This window comes from Sus scrofa, chromosome 6, assembly GCF_054392235.1.
Source record: "Sus scrofa isolate SSC_HxYL_T2T_F1_AM1 chromosome 6, Sscrofa_HxYL_maternal_Yorkshire_Landrace_v2.0, whole genome shotgun sequence".
Classification (NCBI taxonomy): domain Eukaryota; kingdom Metazoa; phylum Chordata; class Mammalia; order Artiodactyla; family Suidae; genus Sus; species Sus scrofa.
Genome location: NC_139388.1, coordinates 164866868 through 164884723, shown reverse-complemented (window position 1 = coordinate 164884723; position 17856 = coordinate 164866868). Strand labels below are relative to the sequence as shown.

The 17856-nt window shown below is 34.7% G+C and overlaps 2 protein-coding genes across 17 annotated transcripts in view; one reads left to right on the top strand and one right to left on the bottom strand.

Annotated features, from left to right (window-relative positions):
• The window catches only part of RAB3B (RAB3B, member RAS oncogene family), a 580278-nt gene that overhangs the window by 328257 nt on the left and 234165 nt on the right, over nucleotides 1–17856 (bottom strand). The gene's annotated exons all lie outside the window — the stretch shown is intronic.
• The window catches only part of OSBPL9 (oxysterol binding protein like 9), a 175312-nt gene that overhangs the window by 117080 nt on the left and 40376 nt on the right, over nucleotides 1–17856 (top strand). For 11 of the 16 annotated variants that reach the window (XR_014808285.1, XR_014808283.1, XR_014808282.1 and 8 more), the window contains 4 exons: nucleotides 10556–10651; nucleotides 11619–11666; nucleotides 12799–12828; nucleotides 13941–13991. Coding sequence is in view for 12 of the 16 variants with exons in the window: in XM_003482083.5 (XP_003482131.3) it covers nucleotides 10556–10651; nucleotides 11619–11666; nucleotides 12799–12828; nucleotides 13941–13991 (225 nt within the window). In the remaining 4 variants the exon portion in view is untranslated. Of the gene's footprint in view, nucleotides 1–5324; nucleotides 5394–10555; nucleotides 10652–11618; nucleotides 11667–12798; nucleotides 12829–13940; nucleotides 13992–17856 lie in introns of all 16 variants that reach the window. The other 5 variants (XR_002345204.2, XM_084965086.1, XM_084965084.1 and 2 more) reach the window with 1 other exon arrangement.

Here is a 17856-nt window from a genome sequence, read left to right as displayed (position 1 = left end):
GGCTTCTGCTTGGGTTTAGCCAATGGAGGGACAGGAGTTGAAAGGAAAAGAGAGACACTTTAGGTATTTATTCCTCTTGCTTTTTCTTTGATTTGATGCATTTCTAGTGATGGCTATGTCCTACATCCCTTGTTAGTTTCCTTAACCCTGCCCTCATTTCTCAAGTCACTTGTTGAAGAGAAGTTGAAACATCCCACCTGATTATGATGTTTCCTGCCCTTGCCCACTGCTGTTAATGATCTCCGCCTCCCTATCTCAGTCCAAATCCTGCATTCTAAAATGCTAGCTCTGTGGAACTCCTCTCATCTCCTTAACTTTCGCCTTTGAATCTCTTAGTATCTTTCTCATAACACTTCACCATGCTTGAATCAGTTGTTTGTAGGTAGATATTTATCTTCTGATACAGGTTTGAAACTCTTAGGATCTATATCTGCTTCTTCTTGGCATACCTAAAGCATCCGGCATACAGTTATAGTTGTGAAAGACACCCAGTGAATAAATAATTAATTGTAACGCTCAATTCTAAGCCCAGAGTAATATGTATAAAACTGTGCTTGTGAGATTTGGCATTAAAGAATGAATTTTTAGGAGTTGGTTTTAGTTATCATCTAGCCTTGCTTCTTGTACTGCCTGGGTGGTATAGTGTTTTTCCTCCTGTTCAATTTCTCTTTTCTTAAAAACTTTGAATTAGCCTTCATACTTGTAATTAAATAAATAATTTAGAATAATTAAATGTTATTTATGATTTTTTTCATGAGTACTCTGATTTGTAATCTGCGACAACTTCTTTGATTGCTTTCTAAGTTTAAATCCTAACAGGTAGGCTCATTTCAGAATTCCTTAACTCATTCATTTACAGAAATTTTATTGAGCACTTAATACAAATCAAGTGCTAGCCTGGAGGGTACAGTAGAGAACAAAAAGAGTCCTATCCTGCCGGGCACATTTTAGACCATTTCGATAGATTTCTGACAACAATAAAACTAAATCAGTGTAATTTTGTATTGCACTTTTAACAGCCTTCACAACAACAACCTGTTTCCTTCTTTTTGATATTCATTGGCAGCTAAAATCAGATATACAAAAACCACTTTCGTATACGTAATTTTTAAGGGGTAACTGCCAAACCAGTTACAGAATCTATTCCTTTCAATTTAGGGTTGTTGTTTTCTTTGGGAAATAAACCTTTTAGTACTGATTATCTATTGACCTAGCTAGTTTATCACTTAACTCCCCTTGGGTATTTCATTTTCAGTTTGTTATGTTTTGCTATAGAGAGATCCAGTTTTGCTAGAAGAATATATTAGGTTTTGTTTGTGAAACCATTTCATAACCAGATTTCCAACAAGTATTATGAATAAGTACTCTGCAGTTATTTCAAAACTTAAACTGCCAAAACACCTAGTTTAGGAATTTGTGTTTAATGTGATTTTTTTTTTCCCCTCATTATATGTAGAGCAGATTTCTAGGAAACTTTAACTAAAAGTTCCACTTTTGGTGGGCCCTTGAAAATAGTGAGAGTTTTTGCTTTCCAGAATGCTGTTAAGCTCAATGATAGGCAATAATCTAGGTTGGGAAGGGGAAGAGGGTGTTTTTTGCATCCCGTTCTAGTAAGCAACTTAGAGTTTACTTAATCCTGGAATGACTTAACCTGTGATTTTTAAGAAAGATATTGTCAGTAGCCTGACCAACTGCTGTGTGAAGAGAAGAGCTTTGGTTGGTTGCCAGCACCACATAGTCAAACAGTGCTTTGTTAGGGGAGTCATGTAGTAGGTGTTTTTGTTTTTTATGAGTTTGCTTTCTTGGATGTTGACTCATGACCATGGTATTGGCAGGAAGGATGTGGGAAAAAAATTACATATTCTGTTTTGTTTTCCTGGCCTTTTTTCTTCTCAGCATTTATTCCAGTATAGCGGTGATTGCCAATTTCGGGGATTTTGGGGGGAGGGGTGGTTGCTGGTTTATATTTTTATCTGTAAATGATGTTATAAATTTATTATGCTGTATTTTATTTTGCTTGGAAAGGTGTATTTGAGCAGCTTCAGCATTGCCAAATTTATTCTTTCAAGACATTTTAGGATTTTGTAGATAATTTTAAAATAATAATGCTGACTTTACAAGCTAAAAGTTATAAATTTTTTGAAACATATTTATAACCTGCACAGTTTATGCATACTTTTTTACATAAAACTTTTTAATTAAAAAATAAATTTAAATAAATACTTATTTTAAAAAATCAGACATCGTGATGTATAAAGTAAAAACTGAGTCCCTGTCTCAAATGCCCCTCTTGCTCAATCTCAGTCCCCAGGAATGATATCCGTATCTCATGTATTTTGTTTCATGTGTCTTATTTCAAGTGTGTGTGTGTGAATAAAATAACTTTAAAAAATGTAACTCATTATTCATGTCTACTTATTAACATAAGGTAAGCACTTAGCCAATATTAATTGTCTTGAATTCTGGTGTCTATTTTATTTCTGTAATTTGCTTTCTACCTTCAGACTCTAACCTCATTCCATTTTAGTGGATTTTTTTTTAAACTAATTTGCTACATTCTGAAATCTTGATATAATCCTATAATTATATTTATCTCTAAAATTCTAGTTACAACTTTTGAGAATGAAGGAGGCTGCTCATAATTTTGTTGATTCAAGAGGCATTGTCCCAGACAAACTAGGATATATGGTCACCTTATTTAATAAACTTCAGGTTTTTGTTTATTTATTTTTCACAATAACTTTTAAAAATAAATTATTATAGTTGATATACAATGTATTGCCATTTTCCACTGTACCACAAAGTGACCCAGTTATACATACATATATATTCTTTTTCTCATATTATCTTCCATAATCTTCCATCACAAGTGATTGGATATAGTTCATATGACTTTATTGAATAAATTGGGAGAGTCTTTTGGAAAGACAAGTGATTTAAATAGGGGAAAATGGTACAAATCCTAAACCCTTCTTGTGCAGTTGTTTGTGTAACCAAATCTCACTTTATGGAACCAATATTAGTGTCTTGTTCTATAAGTCAAAAGGTTAATAACAGTATTAGATGAAGAGAGATCATGAAGAGTAAGCAGTTGTGCTAAGAGTTATGATTAAAACTAAAGAATTTTGGCACAGGTCTGTACCTAATTCCTGTTTGACAAAGCAGCTCTTTTCTGTCCCAAGTATATGAGCAATTCAGATTTTGTGTTGTGTTGTTGTTTTAAGAGAAGCTGTCTTCTTTGTAAACTTAAAGATAGGAGTGATTCTATTTTTCAAGGAACTAATGTATTTTCAGAAGTCAGATTATTTTATGGAAGGGGGGGCTTTATACTTTTTGACTCTTTGTTGCCAAGGTAATAATTTAGTACAATTTACTTTTTGTGGTTCAGGCATAATACCCAGTACTTTTTAGAACATCTCATGAGGAATTTAGTTTCTGATATGTTTTCCAAGACTATTAGATCACTTATTTTTTCTATTTCTCATACTTTTTTTAATTACTGTTATCTATTTTCTTCGGGCTTCATCTACTTGCTGTTTGTTTTCTTTTTTAAAAGGAATGTAAAATACAGTTTAACTTATGCTTATATCCTTTTCTTTATACTCCATTAAAATTGCATGTATTTTGTGTCTTACCTAGTCATTAATTCATTTTGTTTTTAACCCATCACATATTCATTGAGTACCTTTTCTGTATGTTAGGCACTTGCTTAGGGCCTGGGATACAATAGTGAATCCTGGTTCTTTTCAGTTCATGTCGTGAAAAGGAAATGGAACACTTACTGTTAGGTTACTTTGTGCATATTCTTTCATTTCACTTATCCAACAACCTTTAGTGGTTTATTATTGTGTCCATCCCTGGAAAGAAAATGGAAGTAGAGAAAGTAAATTGGCTAGATCATGTGGGTGGTTGGTTAGGGAACTGCAGATTCAGGATGTAAAACTAGATCAGCCTAGGGAATTCCCATTGTGGCTCAATGGAAATGAACCCGACTAGTATCCATGAGGATGTGGGTTTGATCCCTGGCCCCACTCAGTGGATTAAGGATCTAGGGTTGCCATGAGCTGTGGTGTAGGTCGCAGATGTGGCTTGGATCCTGCGTTCTGTGGCTGTGGCATAGGCCGGCAGCTATAGCTCTGATTCGACCTGGAAACTTTCGTATGCAGCACCTGTGGCCCTAAAAAAAAAGAAAAGAAAAAAAACTAGATCAGTCTATGACCTTAAAGCTTGTGTTCATTGTTAGTAGACGAGTTTCCTTCAGGCATTTTTTAGATTACGTGGTACTCTTTTATGCCATGAATTCTTTTCATATGGTATCATTGTTTAATGGAAAAGTGTAATGGATTGAAAATCAAAGGACTGGGTTGAAATCTCAATTTAAACAAAATAAAACTGCCCAGCTGGTTGATTTAGGTAAGCACTTATAAAATAGGTTTAGTGTCTATCTATCTTACTATATTATAATAATGAGACAAGAAATAATAAAAGTGTCTAGCAGGGGACCTGATCCTCTGTAAAAAAAAAGTTAGTATACTGTACTGTGCATCCCTGGTGAATCCGTGGTGTTAGAAGTGTTCACTTTGAACTATAGAGAGAAACTTTGTCTTTTAGGCCATTCTTTGGGGTACCTTGCAGTTGTTGATAAGATAGATATAGCTACCACGTTGATAAAAGAGAACCTGATTTCAAGCCTTAGATTATCAGGACATTGAATTAGATGAAAAATAGCTTCCTAAATGTACACTAGGGGAAAGAGTTTAATAATAGGCTAAATTTTAAGGACATTTTAAAATTGATACTCTTTACTCCAAATGAATTGGTAATTGAGTATTCTTTAGGGTTAAAAATAAGGGAAATTCTTACTCTTAAAACCTCTCTATACCTCTAAATTCCTGTTTTCCTTTAGCTGAAGTGGGTAAACCACAGAGACAGCAGATTATAAATGTCTCCAAATTTTCAGTAATCTAAGGAAATCACAGATTAGTATACCCTATATAAAATCATGGTGTTACTAATATTTCTGGTTTCTTTAATATACTTTTTTCATTATTAAAGCAACTTTTGAGTTATTTGGTAAGGAGACAAAATGGTTTCATTTCTTTAAAAACTTAATTTGTTGATAAATTTCTAAGCAACAGAAAAGCCGTTAAGTTTAACTTTATATGTTCTTTTATTTATTTTTTAACTTGCCACTTGCTGCTCATATACCTACTTTTCCTCTGTAAATTACAGATTTTTCTCTTATTATTCCTTTACTTAATTATCGATGTCAGACGCACAGCATAGTAACTTTCTATTCTCTCTTTTCCTTACCTTTATGGAAGATCAGTACCACACTTGCTTTTTTCCAGTCTTCTGGTATCTCTCCAGTTCTTGAATTTTCAAAAATAATTGTAAGTGATTCAATTGTAAGTATGCCCTGTACTTCTTTCATTGGATGAAAGCATATCTGTGATGCATGTCATCTCAAATTGCTAATTGTAAACATAAACTTTCCAAATATTCTCATATTTTAATCAAAACAACATTTCTGCCAAGTTTTGTTATTTTAATTATAGGGTGTATGTTTTGCTAATATTTCAAAATCATCTACCTTTGTCCAAATTTATGCCATTTATTTTTCATTAGGATTGTTTTCTTCAGTGTTTTTCCTTTACTAAATATTTAAGCTGTTACTCCTTTTTATTGTTCTACTACTGATAACTTACTCTGTTCTCTTGTTATTCTGAACTTTTCTATAAGACTTAAATGAAATAATTTTTCTATTTCTCTTTTCACAACATATTTATATTATATACTATTTTGTCCTGTATAAGAGAAAGCATTGACTATAGGGTACTTAGTTCTTTTAAGTTTTTGCTGTGAAATAAGATTTGATATGAAAATAATTACTTATTTGTGAACTTCTTTTTACAATGTTATTATTCAGCCACAGCCCTTCCTGTTCTACATTATTCTTCTTAGTTCCTTAAATTACCCATAACTTTCTTATTTCCTGATTCTGACCTCAAGAAGACTTTAAACCACCTTTACCTCCACTATTCATTACTCTTCCTCTACCAGCAGGAATTACCTTAAAAGATTTTACTCCTTGCCTCAAAAATAGTCTCTTGTACTCTTTTACTAAGAGTATCTCTCCAAAGCAGCTACATATAAAGTACAATTCATATGTACTTCAGAAAGTATTAAAGACATCCCTTGTGATACTCTTCTTTTTAATGGTTGTGAGGCTTCAGTATATGTATGTGTAAAGTATAAATAGTTTTTAATGTCTGAATTAAAGTCATTAATAGAAATGCCTTTAATTTGGCTGATATTTGTTAGCTTTGAAGTACCTTCTGAGAAAAGTGATGCTATTGAACGTAAGTATTAGGTAGTAGGAAGCACTTATACAGTTTTGAGGCAGTTTAATAATATTCTTCTATCATTCTAGGTACTATTTTTTGAAATTCCCCTTAAATTGGGCAGGTGTCTCTGTATATACATATGTGTATATATTTTTAAACTGGATAATCATGATACAGAATAATGTGTTACTCTTCCTGACTTTATGTATATACTTTAGCCTCCTTTAATTAGTAAATTGTTCTTGAAAACTAGAGACTTTTGTTTTTTAGCATATTTGCCACACAAGTGGAGTTTTTTTTTAATATAGATTTCTAATTTTATGGTTAGCTGTAGGTTTAATTTCTATTGCATTTCTTCTGACTTAACTTCTTTTACATCACAGACCATTTTGTCGTTATTCCTCTATAATAGTTGTGTTTAATTTAAACTTTAAATGAATTCATACAGAAATCATCAAGTTAGCTATGACTCATCAGTATAGTAAATTAGGGAACAGCAACCTCTTTGGTTCCATTTGCCAAAAATATAACATAACCACTTTAGTTACTGCTGAAGGACAAAAGAAAAGGAAAGAAAGACACTGAAGAAGGGAGCGAGGGAGTAGAAAAAAGGAAAGAAAGAAAACCTAAAGGCAAGGGAAGTCTCGGGAGAGGTGGTCATAGAGAGGGCTGGTATGGCATTAGCAACTGCCAGAAGCTGCAGTCAGTGCAGTGCTCACTTATAAACAGTGAGCTAGCCTGGAGTTGGGGCAGAGGGGTAGGGTGTGGAATGAATGGCAGTTCCTGCCCTCATAGAGTTTGTAATCCTTTAGAGAAGTCAATCAGTTAAATATTTGATTACGATTACGTGTGATAGGTGTTAGATCAAGGCCAGTCCGTAGTACTAGAACGTAAATCTGCTTGGCTCCCAACCTCTTGTTCTCAAGAATTGAGGTGTCACTGTAAGAAGTATGAAGTCACACTGTCTTAAAGGGTCTGCCTGTTCTAAGTTTTTTTCAAAGGAAGACAGACCACTCAATGTGGTAAAGGACTATATGTTGTTTTTTTGATCTGTTTTAAAACAAAACTTCATTAAAAATGATGTATGATAAGTGTAGTGCCGTAAGTGTTGAATGGAAAAAGGAATGGACTTTAAAGGCATATTATGTAATCGTTTATGTTAGGAGGTAATGAGTTCCTTGTCTCTTAAGATGCTTAAGCACAGATTAGATGACTTTCAAGGAAATTATAAAAGTAATTTCTATGAGTGGGAGGTTGGACTAGGTAGCTTTGATTCTGTGTACTGTTATAATATGTAGTGAAAACTTGTATTTTCTTCTAATGGATTATTTTTATAAGATTTGAGAAAACAGTTTAATTACTGTCAGTTGCTTGTCCATTTTATTAGTAAATGTACATGTTATTTTGTTTTCAGATGAGGAAACTGTAGATTTTATTTTTAAGTACATCAGATAATTATGGATTACTGTGCAAGGGAATTTAGGACAGTTCTGGGATTTTAAGCTAAATAACTGTTGTTATAAACCTCCTGTTATACATTACGTAAAGGAAAATGGATTATTGCATAGGTCTTTGACTTGGATGTTTCAATGTGTGGAGTTTATTCTAAGGGTAAAGGAATGTCTATCAGGAGGCAAGTCTGAGAGCCAAAGTGAGGCTCACAAGATTATAGCAACATCAAAGAGTTATTTTTTAAGAATTAATTTAGATAGGGAGTTCCCTTCATGGCTTAGCAGTTAATGAGCCTGACTAGGATCCATGAGGATGTGGGTTCGATCCCTGTCCTTGCTTAGTGAGTTAAGGATCCGGTGTTGCTCTGAGCTGTGGTGTAGGTCGCAGACGGGGCTTGGATCCTGCATTACTGGGGCTGTGGCATAGGCTAGCAGCTGTAACTCCTATTTGACCCCTAGCCTGGGAACTTCCATATGCCATGGATGCAGCCCTAAAAAGCAAAAAAAAAAAAAAAAAAAAAAAGAAAGAAATTAATTTAGGTAGGTTTCAGATCTCAGTTATTTAAATCTAATTTTTTCCATTTATTTACTGTTTTTTTTTAAAACAGATAGTGATTTGTTGAGAAGAATATGTTAGATTTTTATAGTGCTACTTCTAAATTGATTCAGAAGAGGGAAAACTCTTAAAAATCACTTTTTCTCCTTCATTTAGATGCTTTACCTTTTACTCACTTTATGGATATGTCATGGACCTAATATGTAGTAAGAACCATGTATTTAGCCGATTTTAACTGGGTTTTATAGTTAAATTATTGAAAATTGTCTTTTATCACTCTGTTAAACAAAACCAAAAGTAAGCCAAGTGGTCTTTCCCAGTTTTCCTGTGGTGTAGTACCATGGAAGGAAATTACTCCCTGCTTTCTTAAGAAAGTACAGTAGATGGATTGATCCTTTCCTTCCCACATGTTTAATATACTCTACATAGTAAATGCTTCTAAAAGGAAGTTTTGGGGGTTATCTTTAAAAATAAAGATATTTTACTACAGCTTAATAAATGTATCTGGATTTTACATACATTGATTATTATGATTTTTCTTTTTTAAACTTTGTGTTTATACAGGACATCTGTCATTGGAAAAGGGTTTTTCATTACTCATTTTAAGAAGTTTCTTAATGTGTATGTAAAAAAAAAAAGTAGTCAGTTTTATTGCCTTTGAGTTGGAAAAAGAAAATGCATTACAAGATAAGTTTTTTTTTTTCCCATGGTCTTAATAGGACTTAGGTTTTTAATGTTTTTATTCTGATTTTGAATTTTAGTTTGGGAGAAGCAGCAATAAGTAAACTTAGTAGTAATTGATAGTAATTATAGTCTTTAGTAGGGGTTGTAGCTGCCACATTAATAGGAGGAGAAAGAGGAAGATGCCTGTATTTGGCAGGTAAGAAAATAGTTTAGAGAGACACAATATCTTGTTAGTGGCTGAGCTGCAATTAAAAACTGGGTTTGCCAACTTGTTTCCATAATACTGTAGTGTCTCAGTCTGATATTTGAGGTCATGGCTGTGAAAATGCTTTAATGATAAAGTGTTAGGCAAAGATGAGGAGTTGGTTTAATGTAAAATGAACTCTGGCCTCAGTTTACACTATAAGATGTAAAAAAGATGTATAAAATGTAAAAAAAGATGTATAAGATATATAAAATTATCATATTTCTTGTAGTAACTTACATGATTTCACATTATAAGAAATGTGAAATGGTCATCATGTTTTGGCCAAAGGCAGGAAAGATAAATGAGAGTCAGGTATGGAATGTTGAAGCACTATATTTCATCCATTTAGTATATAGTTTGGTAATTGGGTTGAAATTGTGATATTAATTGTATGACTTCTGGGCGTGAAAACATGACAAGCTGATAGCTTGTTTATTCTCAAAGGGTTTTGTCTTTTATACCCAGGATTGATGTGTTTTTCAGTCAAAGATGATTAAGAACTCAAAACTTCCTTTTGTGTGAAGACCTCGGAATCCCTTGCTCTTGGAGCTTAAAAGCTTTAGTATACCCCCCCCCCGCCCAAAAAAGGACATGCAAATACTAGACTGTTAAACTGAGAAAGAAATGACTCCTCTAAATAAATAAGCATTCACACTGTGTCCAGTGTGTAGTGTTCCTGCCAAGGGTGAAAATGAGTAGGGAACTTGATTGAGATAGAAGTGTTGTCACTTTCACTTAGGGAGGGCCCTCTTAGAAGAGGTGAGAATTTGGAGGGGGTTTTGTTTGTTTGTTTTTAAATAATGGAGGAAGAGAAAAGCATCAGAGCTAATGGAGTGGAATAGGAAACAGAAGGACTAAATAGTGAGAATATGAAGTTAAGATTAAGGGGCTAGAACATTGCACTGAACAAAAAGTAGGGGGGAAATAGGAGGTAATCTAGGTTTGTATATGTTCCTTTAGCTAAATTACTCTTCCTCTGGAGTCCATTTTGGGGCTTTGGAAGAGAAAAAAATGATTCTGAAAAAGCTGGGTAAATCCTAATTTGAACAGCGGCACATGTAATTAATAAGCCTGGGATAGTGCTGGAAATTGATGAGGGAGATTGATATATCACTATTCTTGAAGAACTTAGGTAATTTAAATAGACCTATTATTTACAAAAAAATACTGTTTTTACTTTTAAAAAGTGAAACGCCGTGTGTGAAGGATGAAGTATCTTTTGTACTCTTCGATATTACTGGAATTCATTGCGTTTTTTTCCCCCCACTAGGGTTTGGATTCAGGATTTGTTCCTACTGTTCAAGACTTTGATAAGAAACTTACAGAGGCTGATGCTTACTTACAAATCTTGATAGAACAGCTAAAGGTATGGCATTCAATTATATATGGAACTGATATAAAGTAGTAAATGTTACTGAGCTTGATTTTGAGTAAAAACATTTACTTGATACTACTTTACACCTGTCATGTGGTTCTTCAGAAATTTTTAAAGCTGACCGAAACATACTTAGAAAAAAAAAAAGATTAGATTCATGTTCTATTTAAAAGTTCTGTAAAACTAGTGAATTTTAAGTGGCTTGATTTCTAAGCTCTTTTTTTGTTTGAGGGAGTTGGGGGTTGGGAGAGTTTATTTCTCTACTTCCTTTATCATTAGTAAAATTGTCTCTTTCAGTTCCCACATTAAAATTAATTGCAAACAAAGGTCCTGGGAAGAAAAAGGAATGTTGGTAAACTTGGATGTCAATGTAGAAAAAACTTAGGTTTGAAGTGGTATTTTATTTTATTTTATTATTATTATTTTTTTTGTCTTTTTGCTATTTCTTTGGGCCGCTCCCGTGGCATATGGAGGTTCCCAGGCCAGGGGTTGAATCGGAGCTGTAGCCACCGGCCTACACCAGAGCCACAGCAACGTGGGATCCGAGCCGCGTCTGCAACCTACACCACAGCTCACGGCAACGCCAACGCCGGCTCGTTAACACACTGAGCAAGGGCAGGGACCGAACCCGCAACCTCATGGTTCCTAGTCGGATTCGTTAACCACTGCGCCACGACGGGAACTCCTGAAGTGATATTTTAAATTCTTAAAGTAGTTTATTTTCTTCTGCTGTAATTCTACCAGAGTAATTGATTTTGACTGCTTAAAATAGTCCAATAGAATTTGACTTGATAGCAGTGCCTTGAGATGTTATATTTTTAAAAATATTAATTATACATTTAATAAATGTATAAATCATCTACGGAAGAAATATGTTTGCTGTTCTGTGTTTAGTAATATGTTTACAAGGTGGTAAAGTAGCTTGATACTATAATCATTTTTTTATTTAACCCTGTAGCTTTTTGATGACAAACTTCAAAACTGCAAAGATGATGAACAGAGGAAGGTAACTTCTATAATCATGATTTTGATTTAAAAATTTTTTTAAAACCAGGAGCCTTTTGGAGAGGTAATAGAAGGACTTCAGTGTTTCAACTACTATAATAGTGCTGTTGATGTATTATGATACTGCTGTCATGTAGATTTCAAGGGGAGTTTTCTGGTGAATTTCTGTATGGTTTCATAGTTGAACAAAAGAGTAACATAGAAAATTTGAATATGATACCATTTTTGTAAGTATCATCTTCCTAAGAACACATTCTTTCTCTTCAGTTATCATATGTTGAAGGTAGAGTTAATTTAGTAAATTTACATATGGTCACTTCAAATATTAATAAACCAACTGGCAAGAATTTTCGGAATAAACCAAAAGCCACAAATGAGGAAACAAAATGAATGTTGCTTTAAATATAGTCCCCCCACTTTGGGTTTCTAATACCCACTTTGCAGTTTGAATATTAATTTTTTTCTATTAATGTTTTTCTTCTCCTTGACTAGATTTCCTGATGCAACATTATTATTATTATTATTATTTGCATTTCTGTTCACCATAGCCTTGCGTTTGACTCTTTTACACTCTTTTTACTCTTTGACACTTTCAGTACTTAATAGTAGTAACTCATGTTTAGCTTACCTTCTTAGTTTTGGAATTTAGTCTCATGTCATTTTTGAGCAACTTTAAGGTGTTTCTAAAATAAGCATTTTAGGAGTTCCCACCATGGTGCAGTGGGTTAAAAATCTGACTGCAGCGGCTAAGGTTGCAGCTGCGGCTAGGATTCCATCCCTGGCCCAGGCACTCCATATGCTGCAGGTATAGACATAAAAGAAAAAAAATAAACATTTTAAAATCACATAGTGAATCCTGTAGAAAAGAACAAAACTTGTTTTCAGGTAAGGAATAAGAATGTTTTATATTATTCTTACAAAGCTTGAATCACATGAATTTTGAGGATGTAACGCACAAAATGTCAATAAATGCTTGATTTGAATTAAAAAGTATAACTAAAATCACACACCAGCCTGCCTGCACTCAGAGTAATGAATGCATTTTGATAAAACTCTTTTTAAAATGACTAACCAGTAAAAAAATGATGCCTCTTTGTGCTTCTGATAATCCATTTAAACATTATTTTCCACAGAAAATTGAAACTCTCAAAGAAACAACAAATGTAAGTTATGTGTTTGATAAACTCTGGCTTTGCATTAGAAAGTGCTTTAAAATGTTTCTATTTTAAGTTACTACTATTAATAAGAGTAGTTGAGATTTTAATTTTTATGAATTTGTACAGGGGTATGTAAGAATTGTATTTTCTAAAGGAATTTAAATGAATAGAATAATCCCTTTAATTGAATTGACTTGATATGCCCTTTCATCTGTCTCTGGTCTTGTCTGTCTGAGATCCTTGGATAAAAGGGGTCATCCATGCACAACGTATATTCTATTTTTTTGTAATTAAACATATATGGTTCAAGTTTTCTGATGTATTGGCCTTCTGACATTATATGATGTGCTACTAATAAGATTTGTGTTTTGATAAAAGCATTTTAAAAACACAGAATATCGGAGTTCCCATCGTAGCGCAGTGGTTGACGAATCCGACTAGGAACCATGAGGTTGCGGGTTCGGTCCCTGCCCTTGCTCAGTGGGTTAACGATCCGGTGTTGCTGTGAGCTGTGGTGTAGGTTGCAGACGCGGCTCGGATCCCGCGTTGCTGTGGCTCTGGCGTAGGCCGGTGGTTACAGCTCCGATTCAACCCCTAGCCTGGGAACCTCCATATGCTGTGGGAGCGGCCCAAGAAATAGCAACAACAACAACAACAACAACAAAAGACAAAAAATAAATAAATAAATTAAAAACACAGAATATTATTCCATGTTCACCAGTATTTTGATAGGATCCTTTACTCGCCATAATTCCATGAAAGTCTTGAATAGATATTTTAGGAATTTACACTGGGATTGCCTGCATTTGATCTAAGCATTTGGAAGTTAATCAGATTCATATTACTTTATGTTTGAAGTATTGAAAGACCCTTTAGATATTATTCAGTATAAATTAACAATTTTTTGGCATTCCTAAGCAATTCATAGGATTGCTAATGAAAATTTCATGAGACACAATCAGCGTGTTAGAACTCACTGGAAATCCAGAGAAGGTATCTACTGGGTAGAATAGACTTAAACCCCATATATTTGAACTGATTTTTATGTTTTAAGAGTTAATATTATATGGCTGTTTTATCTGGGGCAGTATGCTAATATCAGTGTTTTGTTTTTATAGAGCATGGTAGAATCAATTAAACACTGCATTGTGTTGCTACAGATTGCTAAAGTAAGTAAATTCTATTTTTTATTAATTTAATGGGATTTAAATATAATGGCATTTTTCTTAATGGCCAAAATACCTCGGTTCTGAAATCTATTACCTTTCTACAGTAAATTTAAATTGTTTTTTGGGGTTCTTGTCCTATCAAAAAACTATTTTGTTTAGATGCTACCTTCCCAGGCTGTGCTTGCTTTTGATAAGATCATTTGTGATGGTGGCTGGGAAGGAGGGGAGCACATTTGAACGACTGCTTGAAACAGGAACATATTTTGCAAAACCTTTTAGAAAATAATGTTTTCCTAGGAAAAAAGGAGTTAAATTTTAGCAGAGTCGGTTTTTTTCATTCATAATGAAGAATATAAAATAGAGGTGTATTTTTTACTTTTTTACGTATTTTTTCTGGTACTGAACTATGTTAATAATTCACTACTTTAATTACTATTCCTTATTTGTGAAATAAAATGTATTTTGAATCACTCGGTTGGTTAATTTCATCGCTATTAACTGTTTTCTAAAAAATTTTGGTGTATAGAACCTAAACGTGTGCTTGATTGCATATTTTGAGAAACAAGAATTTTAGTGTTTGAAAGTAAGAATTCAAAAAAATTTCTTTATCTGCCTGACTTGTACCTCTGTATTTCTAGCCAGTGGCTAGAAGTGTGTGGGCAGCCAATTCAGCAACTGCTTTTGGAAATGATGCTTAAGTTTTTAATTATTTGGCCTATTTTACTTCTTCAGTTGCGTATATTTGTTTGCCCAATAATGGACACTGTTTGCTTAGCATTGTTAATGACACATTAGTGTAGAAAAATGCATTTGTGCTTAGATCATATGGCTCTTCAGCTTATAAGTTAAGGGGTGAGGGGAAATGTCATTTTCTTTTGAGGCTTTAGTATTCAGATTCAGTATTAGTCAGCACTTAAAAGCTTGTGTTCATTTTCTAAGCATTTTTGACCACTATGCCTTATTTCCTCTGTATGTGTTTAAAAGTTTTCCATCTAGTTTTGTGATCAGATATATTCTAAAGCTTAAGGCAGTATGGGGTGGAGGCAAAAAAGGGGTAACGTTTTTATTATTTTCTTTACTGTGAAATTACCTGGGTGGGTTAGGGGCACCTACAGTTACCCAAAAGCTGATGTACAGATAACCAGTAAACTACATCAAGCCCAGTGTGAGTAGGTGGGTATTTTAGGGATTTACAGTGTCTTCTCTCGAAGGTTGGGGCATTAGTAGAGCTGATAGCCTTTAGGCCAGTTTGGATCATCTCTGCGAATCATTCAGGACTTCAGATAGCTGTAAACCAGGGCAGCCCAGCCTCTTTCACTAGGTCACCATTTAGCCACCAACAAGAACATCTTTGATTTTCTTACTTTGGGATGAGTTATAATGCAGATTACGAAAACTGTTCTAGAAATTTCTACAATTTAGTCTGTACCTGCTTCCTGCCTATTTTAGCCCATTTTAATAGATCTGCATTTCAGGGTCCTTCAGAATGGGTAACATGGATCAAGTAAATGGAGTTTGGCTTTTTAATTTTTTCCAGGGGGAGGTTTCATTGTTAAGGCTTTTTATGTACAGATATGTCCCTCAAATTATATACGTACCCTCTATGAACCTTGTGTATTTTTTAACAATTTAAATGTAAATTCGACCTGTCACTTGTCAGCTCACATCCCCTTAATGGTTTCCCATCTCCCTGGGAGTAGAATCTAAACTGCTTACTAAACTTAATGTCCTTTGAGCCGTCTCCACTCCCTTACCTCATCTTACTTGATCACATGACTCGAACAACATTGGCCTGTTTTCTTTTTCTCATACAGGCCAAGATTTTTTTCCTTCAAGGGCTTGTATTTGCTTTCCCCTCTGCTTAGAAAGCATTTCCTCCAGACTTTTAGGGCTCACTCCCTCACTTTATTCAAGTTGCTACCCACATGAAATCTCTTTAGAGAGACTTTCTTGACCACTCTATCTAAAATAATCTCTGCCTCCAGTTAGCTTCTTTTTTCTTCATGGCCTTGCATCATTAGCCACATTTACATGGTGCTCTGTTTGTTGTCTGTCTACACCTGACTGTATTCTCCGTGAGGACTTTGTCTTATTTATTGCTTGTATAAGAATGCTTGGGCTGCTGTAACGAAACCATGGCTTTAACAACAGAAATTTGTTTTCTCACAGTTTTGGAGGCTAGAAGTCTAGTTGATTTGGTTTCTGGTGAGGACTCTCTTCCTGGCTTGTAGACAGCCACCTTCCCACTATGGCCTTACAAGGCCTTTCCTTGGTGCCCTGAAGAGAGCATGAATGAGAGTTCTCTTGTGCCTCCTTAGACGGACGCTTATGGATTAGGTACCCACCCTTAGGACCTTATTTAACCTGAATTTACTTCCTTTACTCCAGATAGAGCCGCACTGGGGTCGTTGTCTGAATTGGGAGGCAGAGTGGTGGAGGACACAAACATTCACTTTGTAACACCACCGAATCCTCGGTTCCTAGAGCAGTTGTCACAGAGTAGGGGCCTGATGAATAATTGCGAATTTTGAATGAATTTTTAATACTTTTTTTTTTTTTGGTTTTTTTAGGGCCACACCTGCAGCATATGGATGTTCCCAGGCTAGGGATTGAATTGGAGCTGCAGCTGCTGTCCTATACCACAGCCACAGCAATGCAGGATCTGAGCACGCCTGTGACCCACAGCACAGCTCATGGCAACACTGGATTCTTAACCCACTGAGCAAGGGCAGGAATCAAAGCCATGTCCTCATGGATACTGGTCGGGTTTGTTACCTCTGAACCACAATGGGAACTCCTACATAATTTTTAATAGTTGCATGGTTTAGTATTTATGATTTTTTATTTAGCCAACTCTTTTGTTCTGTGATGATCATCCTTATAAATTAATCTGTAGATAAATCTAATCAGTCAATCTGTGATTAAGATATACAGTGTTTAAATAACAATAAGAGGCAGCATTACATTTTATTTAAGGGCATGGACGCTGTTGGAGCCAGACTGCCTGGGTTTGAGCAAGTTTATCCTCTCTGTGCTTTGGTTTCCTCCTATATAAAATGGGGCTAATTATTGTAACTGTAGTTTTACTGATAGCATGAAACTTAAATGGATTAGTGTTTGTAATGCTCTTAGTACCAAACATATAATTAATCCTAAAAAGTTGTTTTAAAAAAAAACATTTTAGAAGGACATAAATTGTCATGTTGGTAAAAATGGGAGAACTTCCATCTAACACCGATGGAAATATAAATTGTTATAGTTATTTTGGAGGATTATGCTTCCCTGGTAGAGTAATAAAATTTTGGAATCAGCTACTTTGAAGAGGTATTGTCATCTGAGACCCCAAAGGAATATAAGAATATAGCTAATTTGGAGTTCTCGTTGTGGTGAAGTATCCATGAGGTTCGATCCCCGGCCTCACTCATGCATCAGGGATCCAGCATTGTGGTGAGCTGTGGTGTAGGTTGCAGATATGGCTCGGATCTGACATTGCTGTGGCATAGGCTGGCTGCTGTAGCTTTGATTTGGCCCCTAGCCTGGGAACTTCTATATGCTGTGTGTGGCCCTAAAAAGAAAAAAAAAAAAAAAAATATATATATATATATATAGCTAATTTGATGCCTTCCTTGTTTGGGGTAGATTAGTATTAGCTTTTTAGAAGCAGCAAGCTATAGTTAGGATTTTAAGCTCCTTCCAGTGTTAAGTCTTTGATTTTAATTCTCACTCCCAAAAGCTTTCCACCTGCCTAAATGATGAGTGTATTGGTTTTCAAACTTGCCTGCACAGTAGAATCATCTGGTGATCTTTAACAATTCTGATGCATGGCTTCCACTCCCAGACATTATGTTGTAGTTGTTGTAGGGTG